Below are 16,952 nucleotides of genomic sequence, written 5' to 3' on the forward strand. Positions count from 1 at the left end.
ACGACTTCAACATACTTTTCTTGCTTGATGGACTTGATTCGTTCCAACAGGCTTCGCTCAGCTTCTGCGTCTGAATCCAGGGGCTCGTTCTCAGGTACAACACGAAGGTCGGAAGCTGGCTTCTCCCGAACCTAGAGTCCAAATATAGCAAATTTAACTCAAGATAATGAGATTAACATTAAAGATTCCTCCCTCATTGCCACAAAAAGGGAAACACAGAAAGGAGGTTCTTCAGTGAAGGGTCTCCCATTCAGTTAGTCTATAGCCCTGTTTACACCTTGTATTAAAATGCGTTTTGGTGGATCGGATCACAAGTAGACGAGGCAGACGTACCCTTTTACACCTGGTGTTTTAAGTCTCTTTTGTCCACTTTCAACCACTTCTCTCCTGATTTCTTCGAGGGGAGGGTCTATGGGCGGGTAAATGTATGGGCTTTTTCAGATCTTTCGATCTAATGGACAAAATGAGCTTGCAAATTTTACATATGAACGCGAAAGGAGTTACTGGAAAACATATGGAGAGCAGCAACTTTTGATTCTGCTTTGAGAGCCGCAACATAACGCCGAATGTGGCTGTTCGAATGCATTTAGCCACATGAGCCTTTACACTGCGAAAGCAGTCTGATCTAATGCGCTTTTTGACTACCTCTGGAAGTGGTGGAAAGTGGACAAGCTCAAAATGTTTTCGACCCCGTTTACACCTGTACACCCACTTACACCTGTCCACTTGTGATCGAATTGATGAAATTGCTTTAAGTTTTTAAGTGTGGCACAACCATCCCTTTCGAAGTGGAAATGAAGAGTGCTAGAGATGTTTCATAAAAGTAAGTCTGGAAGAAGGAAAGGTTCAACTATTTGGATGGATGTTAAATTGTATTGAGGAACTACATACAATTCAAGTCTGGAAGTTTCCATGGCATGAGATTCAAAGGTTTGTAGGAATCAAAAACAAAAGACTAACAGTCAGACTTCACAACTTATTTGTCTTCATGCTTTACACTATTAATGTTCAAGAAACACCAATTTAAAAAACAAATTGCCTGTTGCTTAATATACAAACAGCATGCGTATTGCTTAATATTCATCACAACTGATTTCGCATAACTTTGAAATTCATGCCATTCACTGCAGTGACCACCCAAAACCAGCACACATCTACACCGACACCCTCTTGAACGTCTACAGGTCTAAAGTGACACTAACACATGCAGTGGGTTTAGTTAGTATTAGTAGGGTATGACTTTTGCACTGCATGCACACACTGGATGCATGAACATGCCACACTACTGGGGTTCACAATACCACAGGGGCATACGTACCGCCACTTCTTTGTAAGGAGTGATAAATCTGAGAGGTAAATGCCAGCACTACAGAGACATTAAAAAAAAAGAGAAGCAAAAAAAGTGTTGCGACAGTTACTCTCTGTTGGTGCCTTGTGGAAGGTTGCGGACTGTTGGGAAAAGTAGTTGTTCAGGGGGAAAATATGGGCATTTTTCACAGGCATCAAGAAACAAACCACTTCCAAATAATGCAGAAATGCATTCTGATAAACGGCAGGTATAAGGCAAGGTAAGTCAAGTTTACCGTGTTTTGTCTTTTTAGCTTGAGCTGATTGACAGCCAATGCCTCAGCGTATTCCAGATGCTCGATCTCCTCCATTTTTTCGTTGTATCTCCGGATCTGTTCGTGAAGTATCATCTCCACACAACTGAGGATAGTAAAGATTCAGTCTTGAGACTTGACTTTAAAACAACAGATTCTTATTAAGGACACACTATAATTTGCAGTGTTCTTACGTGGTGGTTTTGGCAACGTCCTTCATGCTCATGAGCGGGTCGGCGCTGTCCGGACAGCGGAGAATGCAGGGGGCAAAAACAATGGCCAGAGAGTTTGGCGTCATCCGATTGCTTTTCTCCTCCTTCGCAACCCTGAAATGAAACCAGAGCATTAACACCTGACTTCTGCACGGTTTTCTACACACAGCGTTTGTTGTGTACGGAATAAACTCATCTGTACCTGACAAGGTGGAAAATGAGTCTCTCTAAGGTATTGAAGTTTGCTGTTGGAAGCTGTTCCAAAACTTTGTAAATGGCTAGCAATTGCTCTTGCTTCTCAGGCAGTTCTATGAAAGACAACAAAAGCATTATAGCAAGCCTGAGGGATACCATAAGGGCAAGTGAAAGGTGTCATGGGGACCAACCTATGGCACGGAGGAAGTCATTGTAGTGCGTGAAGGTCATGAGAGGTTCGGGCAACTCCCTTAGCCACTGTTTGACCAAGCCAGTGACCGCATGGATGGGGTAATCCTCCAGACAAACATTCTCTGGGCCTTCACAAGTCATTAAACAAAGTTATCAAAGTGGGCAGATTAAGCTACTGCCAACAGTCAAAGGTCTGGCTATGTGAGACTACAAAGAGGTCGCCTTCCCAATATGCCATTGAGTTCTAGTAATATCCATGATGGCTCACCTGCTTCCAACAGCTGGTGTAGCTCCTTCATGCGATTGGCTGAGCCGGACTTCCTATAAATGCCCTCTGTGTACAGACCGTTCATTTCCACGTGTTCCATCATTATCTCCAGAACCACTGGCACAGGGGTCTTGTTATTGACCAGGTGGCACACGCGCACACCAAAGTGTTGAGATCCAGGCTCATCATCACACTAGACCCAGAGCACACAAAGATCAACAAGATGTTAACCTCACTGCTTCTCCAAAATGCTTAGGATTGGATTCTTACCTTCTTGGAGCAGAATGTAGAGCAGTCTATGACTATTTTACTAATGCACTTCTTATGGCAAACCATTTTGCAATCTGAAACAAAAATTGTTCGTCATCAATGTCGTCAGCCCGATTGAAGCTGAATCAATAGGGTACATATCAGAGATACTCACAACTGCACATGTAGGCCTTCTCCATACCCCAGATGTATGAGGTGCACTGATCACAAGACTGAATGATATTGACTTGGTAGTTTGAAAACACATGGTCCAATGGATTCTCCAACTAATTCCAGACAAAACGTTTACATTTATTCACATTGCAGAGTCAGTCTGAGAGAATGGATGGTTGGCTAGAAATACTTACGCTTTTAGCCTTCTTCCTTCTCATCTTACGACCTTTGGGGGCCTAAGACAGATTTTTCCCAAGGCAAGTTAAAAAGTTAGCATGTATTTAAGTTATCAACATTAATAACTTATTTAAATCAGATAATGGGGGATGCATGAACTTTCACCTTGACTGGTTCGGCCTCTTCTTTTTTGATCTCTGCTCTGATGAAGCCGTCCAGAACTGACTGGAAGAGATTGACCACCAGCGGTACCTCACCCTTCTGCTTTTCTCCAGCCAGACTGATCACCTTATTCTGGTAGCAATTCATCAAAGCCTTATACCCGATTTGTGATTTCTGTAGATGCGTGAAGGAAGAAGAAATCAATAACTAGATGTTTAAGTATTCCGAATACAAGTTGTGTTTGCCCGCGCAAAGCTTGGATGATGTATGCAATTTCCAGGGCTTTGCTTTCTGGTTGCTAAGATGCTTTTGTGCACATTGCTGTGCAGTTGTTAGCATAATGTGAGCAGTTGCTTGCAAGCCCAAGTCAAAAGATCTCAAGTCCCTCTATCAATGAAAATATGAAGACATACAATAAGATTAAGACCATTGTACAAATGGTTTGTTATATTCCTAAGTTTAAAACTCAATGTTAATGATTTGAGCAAACTTGTAATGATACAATAATACAGCAATAATAATAATAATAATGATTGACCTAGCAAATCGATTGATAGGATGTAGAGTATGTGGTCTATTGCAGTTTTGGGATGTGTTGGTTGTATTAGCTCTACTCACAGAGATTGAGTACATCCCCTTGATGTTTTCTCTAAACTGCACAGTTGCTGTAATGAAGATGTGCTCTGTTCCTGAAAGCTGTTTTCCCCGTGAGCGCAGGTCATTCACCTACACCGCAAGAGGGAAAGAACAAGTCTGAGTGGTTGCAAAGTCTGTCCGAAATTGTAAATATTATAAACAGTTTTTTTATTTTTGACACTCTTCAAATCACTACAATAACCATTCAATCAAACATCTTGCAGTATTATCCATTCTTCATACCTGATTGCCCAGAAACTCATCGAGGTTGCGTAGCTCATTCGTATTGGTGATCACACGGTTTAGCGAGGCGTTCCACTGCTCAGAGGCCCGAGTCGTCGAGTGACTGATCATGATGCTGGGCGTCCGACCTAGTCGTCCCGGATGAGACTTTGAATTGTGTGAGCGTGATGGAGAAGTGGCTATGAAAAAGAACAATAGAATGAATGAAGGAAGATACATTGATCTAAATGAATCACTATGTTATCTTTGCAGTTATGCACCTTCTTTTTGATCCAAAAAGGAAGCCATGCTCGGGTCTCCATCTTCTGGGGTCTGAGCTTCTTTATGTGGACGCTTCTTCAGGATCTTCCTGAAAAACCCTGTTGTCCTATGGAACAAAAAAATTACCATTTCATAAAGTTAGCTGTTACAAGGCTTTGGATCTTTATTAATAAACACCCTAGTAAAACATGCTGGGAGGTCCCGTTAGGAAGGGATTTGACACAAAACACTCAAGAAATCACACACCTCTGCACAACGGAATTTTAGGAATCTCCCTCTCTCATAGCAAATGCCTTGCATCCATATAAAGGAGTATGTAACCTATGCCAGGAGTCAGACAAATGACTACCACTGATTTGAGCCAGTGGCCTTGTTTTCCCATGAGTCCAAATGAGTCAGATTTCCTGTGTGACCATGTTCTACTACTGATAAGAGTATACATTTGGGTTGGATGAGTCAATTAGCTTTTTTTTGTTGTTTTTTTGAGTCGTGCAAATAAAGCAACAGCCTGACACATAGTCTATGCAAATATGTGAAAAAAAGTTTCTAGCTATGCTCAGTTTCACACATTGTGAAATGAGTCAAAATGAAGGTCATAACACAATACAAGAATGCGTTACATTATCAAGAGATGCTCTAGAGGACGCTAGAATAAACTGTCCTCTTCGACAGTCTGATCTGTCTTGGTGAAGCAACAGTTCAAAGAATCAAAGGTAGTTCATACTGGTAGGTGGGACAGTACCTCTCTGGGGTTGATGGCTGGAGAGGCGATACTTCTTGCAGGCTTTGGCTGTCGTGAACTTTTTCCTTCAACGTGTTGGCCTTTGTTCTATCATGACCAGCACCAGTGCTGGACTGTGTCTACACCAAAATTAAAGAGCACAGTAAATGTATTAATACAGCACAGTCTAGTGTACAGTAACAACCATTTTTGCTGATTAGATAACAATGGCATAATGGGCAGTCTATAAAGTTTCCTTCTTCCTGTGTAGATAACACCCTAAAAGGAAGTTAGTGTAAATGCATCCCTTTATTTATCCCAAACCTAGTAATTACAAAGTGATTATTTACTTAAAAAAAAAAGAATCAAGAATGGAGCTTTGAAAGACAAACAATATGGAAAGATAGAAGAAATAATAAAGTAAATCAAAGTCTAAATTTTCTGACATTACTAGTTGAGGTTTTAGTCTGTTATCCCATAAGCCCAGTTGCAAAACCCACTGAGCTGTCAGAATAAAAACTGCAGTGCAATTTTTTTTTTTCAATCAGAGCAAGCTCTACTCAGTTTAACAATAGGTCGCTCATTTAAATCTGACAGTACAGCATTTGAAATGCTGTGTCCTAAAAAAAACCTCTGCCTATTTGGATAACAGACTAAAGGTCTTCAGGATAATTTATTTTCCCTCAGTGTAGCAAAAGTTCAAGATATCTGCAATCCCTCCCATGATTCCAAGCACTTAATCCACCAGCAACCCGCACACCACAGCTCCCTGGACGGCATCTAATATCAGGCTGCAATACAACACCTCAAATGGACTCATAGGGGGCAAAGGAAGAGCCCAGTACTCTGCATCCTCCATTTCAACACTTTTAATGGGCAAACATATACGTGCAAGGGCGAGCCGCGGCCTGCGTCTCAGACGAGCTTTTCCCTAAATCAGCCAGAGAAGCATAATAACTTAAATTTAAGTGATTGTTTCATTTATAATCCTAAATATCCAATGCAACCAGAACAGCAGCTTTTTCGGTTGCATTCAGAGGGAAATTAGCCCCTATGGGAAGCTTGCAGTGAAACTTAATTTCAAGGCACAGAATCAATATATCCCTTCACGTTTACCATTGTATTAACCAGCTGAATCAAGTAAACGTTACCTGTGATGAGCCACCTGAACCTATTTTGGATACATCATCTAGTGACATAGAGATCCCGCGATTCCTGGTAAAGTTTGGAAAACCACATGAAAAAATATTGTTAGACTCAGAGGAGATGAAGAAAGGTATAAAAGGTAGAACAACATAGGAATCCATACTGGAGAGATTTGATGTTCCTCTCCTCCAGACTGCGGGGTCCTGCTATGAGGTTTTCTGGCTGAGTGTTGCTTCTCGATGGTTCCTTTCTCCTGTTGGCCTCTTCTTTGGCAAGAGCAGGTTGAGCAGCGATGGCTGAGTCACTGTATCCATTTCTTCCAGGTCCAGAAGTAGGGATATCTAAGGGTAAGGTGGAGGGTCGAACAAGTTCGGCTGGGACATCTTTAGTATCCCTTTTGCTCTTGTCCCCTTTCCAAGCCACAAAGGTGTACTGATCCAACTCTTTGCTGTCAGACCGCTCCTTCAATTTGCCTTCTGCTTTCCCTGGACTCTCTAGAGTTTTGCTCTTGAAAGGAGTATCGTCTTTCCAGGCCGAAGCCGCCCGCTCACTTTCTCTCTGGCTGTGCTCTAGACCACGTTGTCTCCTCAACTCCCGTTTTTCCTGACTTCTGGATACTGGTAGTTTGGAAAGCGTAGGAGCTCTGTTTTGGCTCTGTCCACTCTGGGTTTCAGGAGACATGGGTTTACCTTGTGTCCTTTCATCTCTGGGAAGTGCGGATGATTCTTTCTCAGTTTGCTTCTGTTGCTCCTTGACCTCAAGGGGAGGACCAGCCTCCACTTGAGGGATCTTCTCAGAATGATTTTGCTTTTTTGGGACAGAAACATCATCAACATGGGCCCTGCCCTTACCTTCAATCTCAACATCCACAGGAGCCTTATTGTGCTCCAGCACTAGTGTCTTCTCATCACCAGGCTGCTTGCCTGATGTTGGAACTGTTGGTTGTTGTAGTGGCGTCTTCTCCTGCTGCTCAGCCTCCAAAGCAAGCCGAGCTTCCCTTTCCTCTTGCTCTTTCTGTCTTCTAGCTGCTTCCTCTCTGGCTTTCCTGGCAGTCTCTTCTTCCTCTTTGAGTCGCTTGGCTGCCTCCTCAACTTCTTTAGCTCGCCTAGCCGCCTCTTCGGCTTCCTTGGCTCGTCGAGCTGCTTCCTCCTCCTCTTTTCTCCTCCGAGCTTCCTCTTCCTCTCGCTTCCTTTTCTCTTCCTTTAGGAAGTAGTACCTAACCAGATCAAATCCAAAACTTACTGAATCATGTTCAATAATCTAAAAATCTGTATTAAGGTGATTTCATGTTGACTTGTGTGAGGTCTATACCGTTTGCGGGCAGATTGCCCCCTTGCAAGTGCCTGTATCTTTGTGATGGAGGCTCGTGTTTTTCGATATTCAGCTCTTTGTTTGAAACCTCGCCATGCTGTCTGGATCAGAACCACGGCTTGGTAGAACTTCTCTTTGCGGAACCTACGCCATGAGCGCTGTAGAAAAGGTCAATCAAATATTAGACGTGACTAGATTGCCAAGCAAGACATCTGCAAGAATACTACCCAAACACAAGTTTTTGATATACCTGGATCACGATGGCTGCCTCTCTCATTCGAATAAAGTCCATCCTCTCAATTTTGCCTCTAAACCAGCGCTGCAAGAAAATAATTTTTTGCATGACATCCTTGTGCAGGATGTCCTGAAGCTTTTGCCTTTCAAGCTCTTTGAGATACACCTGTAGAAGTGGAACAATACCAGACATAACTGTTAAGAGTCAATAACTAGAGACATTGTCACTTAAAACTTTTTAGGGAACCCAGAAAAAAATGTAACCTTGGTTTTTCCAATCTGGCAGGTAGTGTGGTCAAAGCCAAGCTTGTGCAACAGAGATGATATTTCCTCAAGGGACGTAGCGTTCTTTGGCAGCAATACACGAAATTGCTCAGTAAACTCCTGTAATGCAGAAAAGGAGCTTTGCTTATTCAGATAAACTATGTTACACATTTAGTTTAATTTGTAGGGTTAGGGCTTCTTTCCAATCACTAGGTCAGATCTATGCGTTACCTGAAAGGTGTATTTGGCTCCATAACCCGACCGTCTGATGCGCACTGTTTCCAACATGCCTGTGTACCGCAGTTGCTGCACAATGAGCGCCTCATCAAAACACATTTCCCTCTGAATGTGAAATATAAAATAAGACAAAATAACTTTAGTTAAAAGACAGATCTCATATAAAATTATTTCTAAAGACTAATGTGCATTGATGAACAGTTTAAATTAAGACCAGTTTTGTTGTCAAATTGACTTTAATTAGTGAACAAGGTGAACAAGGATGTGTTATTTGCACCTTCTCAGCATTGGAGCGGAGGCATCGAATGAAGAATGGTTCCGCCTTCCCCAGCGTTTCCAGAAGCTTACTTAGAGATGTCTACAAGATAGAGAGGAAGACCAGAAGAGAACCACACATGATGCCTTCAGCCTATTACATCCATTGGAGAATAATATTCTAAGCATGCTCTGATGCTAGCATTTGAAATGTAAGAGCTAGAGTTTAAAGCTGTTCCAAAACATAGTGAGATTTCTGTTATTCCTTTCTGTCTACTGCCCAACATAAGCAGCTGTTTTTTTTCTGTCACACCAATAACACGTGGCATGTTTATTAGCATCTTGCTAAGCTAACAGCATGTTACACTAAGCATAAAAATACATATAAAAATATTATTTTAATTAATATTTGTTTGCTATGTAGACTGAACAGTTGTACTGATCATTTTTCAGCACTGAATGACATATGTTTACGCACGAGCACCATTTGGAACAACTTGGTGCTTATAATGCTTTTCAATGCTACCTCCACTAGGTTTTGGAACAGAGCATTTGTTTTTAGGCTGAACCACCAAACTTGGCATGAACAGCCATGCTAATCTAATATCGTTTTTTACTTGAAACTGGGCGCTGATGCTGGGAGGACGTTTCTTCTTGTGTAGATGAAGCAAAGACTTGGTGGTGCGGTCATGGAGGCCAACTATGAACTTCAGCGAACGAGAGTCCAACAGACTCTGCCCAAACACACATAAACAGAAAGTGAATTTCTCACACACAGAGACTTTCTTTTGCCACATGAGTGCCATGGGAACATGACGGCATGGAAACTCTCATTCCAGACAGAGCCCAAGCGGTAGAGTCTTCAAAACATTTACCCTGCACAGCACATGTAACGGAAATTCATAAACAATCAAATGGTTATGGAAATGAGAATGTACCAGCTGTGCTGCAAATGCTCACAGGTTAAAGGTTTTGAATTGCCACACACACAAGTTGTCTATGCAGGACAAAAGCATTATTCAAAGGAGCTCTCTATCTTGTATATAAAGTACAGTTTGCGGAGTAGACTATGTTTTTCTGCTTGCATACCAATGTTTTTGTTACTCTAAGTATGGTTGAAGTTATCAAACGAGCAGAAATCACTTGCAAGCACCTTAAATGTCAAACAAACACCTAGACTCTGTTATTTTAAATCTGCACAGTTTGATCAATTCAGAAAGCGAGAGGTATACCTTGGGAATGAGTTGCTTGGTCTTGGTGTTCTTGTTTTTCCTGTAAGGAGGAAGAGGAAGGTTGATGGTTTGTTGAGATAAGAAGTGAATGGATATAACGTGTTAGTAGAGTGAGTCATGCATTTGCTTGTGAGACATGAGTAACACACTTGAGAAGCTCTGATGGAACATTTGACGAAGAAGAATGTGTAAGATATGTTTATGCAATGGTGTGGAATATGCCGGGTCTACATTTGACCCCAATCAGTTGCCTAACATCCTCATTGAAATGAAAGGATTCACAGTGTTCTTGGATGTTAAATCTGGCATGTAGACAGAGAGGAAGATGCATGATTTGTTGCAATGGTGTGGGTCCACATTCCAGCACTTGAGTTTGTCAACCATCTCCATTGAAATCCATGGATTCGCGGTGTTATCTAAGGTTAAATCTAGCATGTAGAAGACAGCAGCAAAGATGGTTTCAACAGAGATAAGAGTGTCATGGGAGGAGGGAATGTTGTCTCTTGATGCACCTAATCTACAGGAAAGGTATTCCTACTTCAGGGTGGACGACAGCTAGGATGTAAAAGGTTTAGAAGTGGAGTCGATGTCTGTGGTCTTCGTAAGCAGTGATTCTGCAGCTTTCCACACCTCATAAAACATAACAGACTTAATGGGTGGGTCTCGAGAACCAATAAGCTCATGCAGCATGTTAGCATGTGGATACCATTCCGAGCTAGCGTTAATGAAGATCACACTGCGTTCAGCTCATAAACTCTGCATTCCTCTTACATACACCGCTAGAGAGCTATCTAAAAAATAATTGAAATACTTGTTAGATGGGTATTAATAGAACAGGGTTAAAGGGTGGTTTGAGTTACGCAGTAAATCACAAGGTTAGCTGACAAGTAATGCTGCAGATTTGGGAAAGTTTGGGAGCAGGGGCTGTTTTGCAAAGATTTCTCACAACTAAGCTTAGCAGAGAGCCAAAAGCATTGGCTTCAATGCCAAGGCATGAAGGGTCGGCAAGGTGGACCCATCCATTCCATGCCAGAGAGGAGTCAGTGGTCAAACTCACTGGAGGACGTGACGCGGGAACCGTAGGCGACCCCAGGACTGAAGCAGCTTACGTGGATCTTCCCCATCCAACTGCAAGTCCTTAATGGAGCTGATGATTTGGGCATGCATGTCCCTGATTCAGCCCAGTGGAAAGGTGGGAGAGTGAGGGGAGGAGACAGAGGGAGTAGGTAAGATTTGCGGGGAAGGGTAAGTACAGGAACCCAACACCAATGTTGTTAACAGACTTCAGGGAAAGCAAACGCCCTCCACCACACACACACAAAAAAAGGAATCCATAATGTGGACATGAACAAACGCAGGCAAGTGTGTTAAATTTGAAATTAAATGACCCTTAATTTGGTGAACTATCCCTTTAAGCTTCAGTGGTGAATCCATGCTGTTGTTACTCTGGTTTTGACCTGACGGAGTGTTAAATGGGGGTCGGCACCCCATTCAGCGAAGGCCTGGATTCATGCACTGGTTCACTTACCACACGGATCAGAACAGGAGGTCAAACAGGTAGGATTGGCACTGGGGGCTGGGGACGCACTTCTAATAGCTCATCCACAAACCAGGATGTGAACCCGCTTCTTTAAAGGACATTTTATTGTTTCCTTCCCACTTGGGAGCACTTAGAGGTAATAAACCTCACAAGGTCCCAACAGGGATTTATGAGAGTATGCTGTAGATTGCGCATTGCTTTGAACAAACCAGGTTAAATACAAACTCTGGCTTGGCCTTTGCTCACATAAAGAAAGAACAGCTTGCATAGTTAGTTTCTGCATTCTTCGAATGTGGTATTTGAGTTTGCTCACAATACCGGAAACCCAGCCTTCCCAAGCCGCCAAACTCTCCGTCTGACCTCAATGTTCTGCTTAAGTCCACTTACTTCTTACTCTCATAACTAGAAAAGATGTCCTCAAAAGCCTCTAGAGGACGCTCCTCTGAATGATCAAAGGAGAAATCAAGCATAGGAGCATGGCTGTAGAAAATAAACACCACACACAGTCACTCGAGGGCCGACGCCACCAGCAGGTGCCGATCTATGACCAGCTTTATTGCCCATACGGGTTAAACTTTAGTGAAACTGATCACAGGTCAGTAACTGAGGGGAAACCCTTGAAAAACACCAGAGGAAAAGAAGAGGGACATTGCAGGGATATACTTGATAATTCTCACAAAATATCTGTTGAGAACATGTTATATTTCACCCAAAAATAAAAAGAAAGAAAAAGTAAGGGACTGCATTTTGCATAAATTACACAGATGTGGTCACCATTACTGTGATCATGACATTTTAATGAAAAGCAAGCACAGCCCACCCAACTTTCATTGGTGTGAAGTGGGTAAAATAATGTTAAATTGTCTGTAATTTATGGTGATTAGCATGAAATAATTGATACAGTGGTATTTACATACATAAAATGTTAATTTAGTCTACTTAAAATAGTGTTGATTGTGTTTTTTGTTTTGTAAAATTCAAAGCTTTAATATTTCTTCATGCAAAATATAATTTCCTATTTTTGTTCTTTTGATTTTGAGATGAAATATGACCTGGACGTGTTTTTGTGACATTCACGCAATATATACTGTGTTATATTGTGTAGTTGCATTAACACTCAAGACCGAAGTGTATGAGATTACTGTGAGAATCAGCCTGCAATGTGCCTTTGTGGAGAGACCGTGGTCACATGATCACCTGCCACACAAAGGCTACGAAAGGACAGGATGAGATCAAGTTCCTCACAATACTTCCCCTCTCTCTCTCTCTCACTCTTTTAGTCACACCAGCCTGAGTCCAAAGCTTACCGATACATCCTCTCAATGGGCACGTTGGATCTCTGCAGCTCTCCTAGTGGAACTCTGGAGTTTGGTCTGACCACACCTGTACACATTCACACACACAGACACAAACAGAGTTGACGGCGTTATTTCAACATGCAACGAGACACCCCACCCAAAATGTCTTGCAAACAACCTTACTCACTTATTTTTTATTATCCCTTCCTAGTTTAATCTTTCTGAAATCCTTCTAAATATGACTCTTTGCGTCACCAGGCAGCTTTCTCATGTGCAGGTTTTAAATAACCTTCTTAGACCCTGAGAATCCACAGTTTTGGGCTAATCTGACACTAATCCATAATGCCTGGTGAGTTACCCGCAGTTTTGGCTGCCCAGCGGCGACCGGCCTCGTTGAAGGCGGCTAATGCGCGGACGCTGGCACGGAGGATCCCCCACCGGAACATGGCCACCGGATCCATCCCGATCAGCTGCCGGACATAAGCTCGGTCACTGCTCCGCAAGAGAGCCACGATATCCGGACGCATGTGATCCGTGTTCTTCTCGCGGAAATCCTGTCGTATCCAATGTACATGATGAACGTTAGCGGAGTCATTCAATGAAACAGGTGTCTTTTGCAATGCATTAATATTAATTGGTTAAAATATGAATAGATTAAAAGATAATAAAAACAATTTTATTTTTATTAGCATTTAATGAGTCATTTTACTAGGTGTCATTTTGATAACATATTTTGTAAACATAAACAATTTTATTTTGGTGCCAGAATTTTTTTTATATCAATTAAACTATTAAATATGAATATGAATAAATATTAATATGAATGAATACATTATTTTATTATAACTTAACAGTTTATAATTGTACTGTGTGTCATTAAAGGCATTTTGTAAACAAAAAATATTTGTATTATTTGGCCTGACCAAAAAATAATATAATATAATATAATATAATATAATATAATATAATATAATATAATATAATATACAAAATACAGCTTTAAAATTTTTTTTTCTGTGTCATTAAAGACATTTAAAAAATAAACATCAACAAAATTAAAAAAATATATTAATATATAATTGTTAAAGTCATAATAAGTATTTTATTGTATTTATTCATGTTAATATTTAACATAATGATTTTTTTATACAGATAGAATAATTTATATCTAATATATTTATTATTTTTTAAATAATGAAAAAATATTGTTAATGTTAATACTTAGTATATTAATATTTATTATTATATAGTAAAATTAAATTTCTATATTTTACTATATTTAAATATAGTAAAATCATAACTTGTTAAACCTGTAAACAATTTTTATTGTGTATGTTAATATTTAGTATATTAATTTACCAAAATAATGAATATATTATTTTTTTTAAGTTTACAAAATGCCTTTAATGACACACAGTAAAAATTTGATTTTCATTTTAAATTCATTTCATGCACGTCTTATACTCAGTTGCCGTTACCTTAATCTGGTATTTGACCTTCCCAGCAAAGTGGAGGATGACGAAAGCAGGCTCCATCACTGGAGTCGCCACAAAGTACTGATTCTGTTGGTGCTGCTGTTTGAACTTGGCCAGCAAGGTTTTATCAGTGGCGTGAGGAAAGCTACAAAGAAAGTGTGTTATAAATACACTTTTGGCAATGCTGAGCAATGAACCAGAGAGAGACGAACGGTCTTACTTGCTCTCCTCGTCCAGTAAATAGAGGAGTCCAGTGGGCTTCTTGCTGATGAGGTGAATACATCCCACATTATCGGTGTAGTCGATGTTGTGCCAGGTGATGCCCTCGGACTGATACTCCTCCTGCCGGGGGAGCAAACACACTTCACGCTCAGTTCGCCATTGGAAAAAGAGGTTGCGAAACCCACACTAACCTGTTCAAGTTTAAAGATGTGCTGGTTGAAGTAATACTGAAGCTGCTCGTTGGCGTAGTTGATGCAGAATTGTTCAAAGCTGTTGGTCTCGAAGTCTTCGAAGCCGAAGATATCAAGCACACCGATAGACAAACACTGAAAATATAACGCAGAAACAACATGAGACCTTGAGCATCCTTGAATTCAACACTGGCTGCGCTTACATGCAACCACATAATCCGTTAGTAATGAGATTGGCGGCTCAATCGGACTGAAAAGCCTTCATGTAAATGCCTTAATCGATCAGATTGAGCTCGATATGAATGACATTTCAATCCGATTGAAAGGGGCGGTTTATTCCTTTTCTAATCCGATCCAGAGAACATGTAAACACTTGATCAGATTGAAAACCAAACCAAACATCAACCCGATCACGTGTTTAGTGTTCATGTAAACACTAAAAACAAGGATTCATCAATCGGAATGAATTCAGTCCGACCGAAACAAAAGGTGTGCATGTAAGCATAGCCACTGACTGTGGCGGTTCCTATCTCACCGAAACAGACTCCTCCATGTCTTTCTTATTGAGCAGCGCGTGATTGATCCGCAGGACGATCCAGTCGAACAGGGCGCTGTACAGGGACTTGGCCATGGAGTCCCGCGCGGTGATTGCCTGAAGGAACAACACTCGTTTAGCTAGTGAACATCTGGTAGATGTATGAGGGCGTTTGTTTCTGGCGTACCTCGCTGTGGCTGTAGGGCAGAATCAGCTTGTCGTTTACAGTCACCGTTTTCCTCTTGGTAAGAGCCTCCACCAACAGCTCCTCCTTCACCTGCAGAGAAACACACGAGAACGCTTGAGGAACGACACACTTCAGAGAGCATGAAACACACGAGAACGCTTGAGGAACGACACACTTCAGAGAGCATGAAACACACGAGAACGCTTGAGGAACGACACACTTCAGAGAGCATGACACACACGAGAGCGCTTGAGGAACGACACACTTCAGAGAGCACGAAACACGAGAACGCTTGAGGAACGACACACTTCAGAGAGCACGAAACACATGAGAACGCTTGAGGAACGACACACTTCAGAGAGCACGAAACACACGAGAACGCTTGAGGAACGACACACTTCAGAGAGCACGAAACACATGAGAACGCTTGAGGAACGACACACTTCAGAGAGCACGAAACACACGAGAACGCTTGAGGAACGACACACTTCAGAGAGCACGAAACACACGAGAACGCTTGAGGAACGACACACTTCAGAGAACATGAAACACACGAGAACGCTTGAGGAACGACACACTTCAGAGAGCACGAAACACACGAGAACGCTTGAGGAACGACACACTTCAGAGAGCACGAAACACACGAGAACGCTTGAGGAACGACACACTTCAGAGAACATGAAACACACGAGAACGCTTGAGGAACGACACTTCAGGGAGCATGAAACACACGAGAACGCTTGAGGAACGACACACTTCAGAGAGCACGAAACACACGAGAACGCTTGAGGAACGACACACTTCAGAGAGCAAGAAACACACGAGAACGCTTGAGGAACGACACACTTCAGAGAGCACGAAACACACGAGAACGCTTGAGGAACGACACACTTCAGAGAGCACGAAACACACGAGAACGCTTGAGGAACGACACACTTCAGAGAGCACGAAACACACGAGAACGCTTGAGGAATGACACACTTCAGAGAGCACGAAACACACGAGAACGCTTGAGGAACGACACACTTCAGAGAGCATGAAACACACGAGAACGCTTGAGGAACGACACACTTCAGAGAGCACGAAACACACGAGAACGCTTGAGGAACGACACACTTCAGAGAGCACGAAACACACGAGAACGCTTGAGGAACGACACACTTCAGAGAGCACGAAACACACGAGAACGCTTGAGGAACGACACACTTCAGAGAGCACGAAACACACGAGAACGCTTGAGGAACGACACACTTCAGAGAGCACGAAACACACGAGAACGCTTGAGGAACGACACACTTCAGAGAGCACGAAACACATGAGAACGCTTGAGGAACGACACACTTCAGAGAGCACGAAACACACGAGAACGCTTGAGGAACGACACACTTCAGAGAGCACGAAACACATGAGAACGCTTGAGGAACGACACACTTCAGAGAGCACGAAACACACGAGAACGCTTGAGGAACGACACACTTCAGAGAGCACGAAACACACGAGAACGCTTGAGGAACGACACACTTCAGAGAGCACGAAACACACGAGAACGCTTGAGGAACGACACACTTCAGAGAGCACGAAACACACGAGAACGCTTGAGGAACGACACACTTCAGAGAGCACGAAACACACGAGAACGCTTGAGGAACGACACACTTCAGAGAGCACGAAACACATGAGAACGCTTGAGGAACGACACACTTCAGAGAGCACGAAACACACGAGAACGCTTGA

The 16,952-nt window shown here is 42.1% G+C and overlaps 1 protein-coding gene across 24 annotated transcripts in view; it reads right to left on the reverse strand.

Moving 5' to 3' along the window:
* The window catches only part of LOC307169988 (myosin IXB), a 56,269-nt gene that overhangs the window by 3,288 nt on the left and 36,029 nt on the right, over window positions 1–16,952 (reverse strand). For 9 of the 24 annotated variants that reach the window (XR_013823262.1, XR_013823263.1, XM_079890907.1 and 6 more), the window contains 33 exons: window positions 15,219–15,308; window positions 15,032–15,148; window positions 14,497–14,631; window positions 14,304–14,425; window positions 14,087–14,228; window positions 12,967–13,162; window positions 12,618–12,693; window positions 11,698–11,790; window positions 10,828–10,941; window positions 9,771–9,810; window positions 9,156–9,272; window positions 8,561–8,641; window positions 8,278–8,388; window positions 8,047–8,166; window positions 7,799–7,948; window positions 7,549–7,706; window positions 6,401–7,453; window positions 6,243–6,306; window positions 5,113–5,231; window positions 4,370–4,476; window positions 4,110–4,288; window positions 3,849–3,956; window positions 3,234–3,404; window positions 3,086–3,127; window positions 2,893–3,004; window positions 2,739–2,812; window positions 2,469–2,661; window positions 2,200–2,328; window positions 2,016–2,121; window positions 1,796–1,927; window positions 1,584–1,707; window positions 1,319–1,366; window positions 16–131 (listed from right to left, as the gene is read on the reverse strand). Coding sequence is in view for 22 of the 24 variants with exons in the window: in XM_079890907.1 (XP_079747033.1) it covers window positions 16–131; window positions 1,319–1,366; window positions 1,584–1,707; window positions 1,796–1,927; window positions 2,016–2,121; window positions 2,200–2,328; window positions 2,469–2,661; window positions 2,739–2,812; window positions 2,893–3,004; window positions 3,086–3,127; window positions 3,234–3,404; window positions 3,849–3,956; window positions 4,110–4,288; window positions 4,370–4,476; window positions 5,113–5,231; window positions 6,243–6,306; window positions 6,401–7,453; window positions 7,549–7,706; window positions 7,799–7,948; window positions 8,047–8,166; window positions 8,278–8,388; window positions 8,561–8,641; window positions 9,156–9,272; window positions 9,771–9,810; window positions 10,828–10,941; window positions 11,698–11,790; window positions 12,618–12,693; window positions 12,967–13,162; window positions 14,087–14,228; window positions 14,304–14,425; window positions 14,497–14,631; window positions 15,032–15,148; window positions 15,219–15,308 (4,739 nt within the window). In the remaining 2 variants the exon portion in view is untranslated. The remainder of the gene's footprint in view (window positions 1–15; window positions 132–1,318; window positions 1,367–1,583; window positions 1,708–1,795; window positions 1,928–2,015; window positions 2,122–2,199; window positions 2,329–2,468; window positions 2,662–2,738; window positions 2,813–2,892; window positions 3,005–3,085; window positions 3,128–3,233; window positions 3,405–3,848; window positions 3,957–4,109; window positions 4,289–4,369; window positions 4,477–5,112; window positions 5,232–6,242; window positions 6,307–6,400; window positions 7,454–7,548; window positions 7,707–7,798; window positions 7,949–8,046; window positions 8,167–8,277; window positions 8,389–8,560; window positions 8,642–9,155; window positions 9,273–9,770; window positions 9,811–10,827; window positions 10,942–11,697; window positions 11,791–12,617; window positions 12,694–12,966; window positions 13,163–14,086; window positions 14,229–14,303; window positions 14,426–14,496; window positions 14,632–15,031; window positions 15,149–15,218; window positions 15,309–16,952) is intronic. The other 15 variants (XM_079890912.1, XM_079890906.1, XM_079890902.1 and 12 more) reach the window with 6 other exon arrangements.

The sequence above is a fragment of the Squalius cephalus genome (genome assembly GCF_949319135.1).
Source record: "Squalius cephalus genome assembly, chromosome: 13".
Classification (NCBI taxonomy): domain Eukaryota; kingdom Metazoa; phylum Chordata; class Actinopteri; order Cypriniformes; family Leuciscidae; genus Squalius; species Squalius cephalus.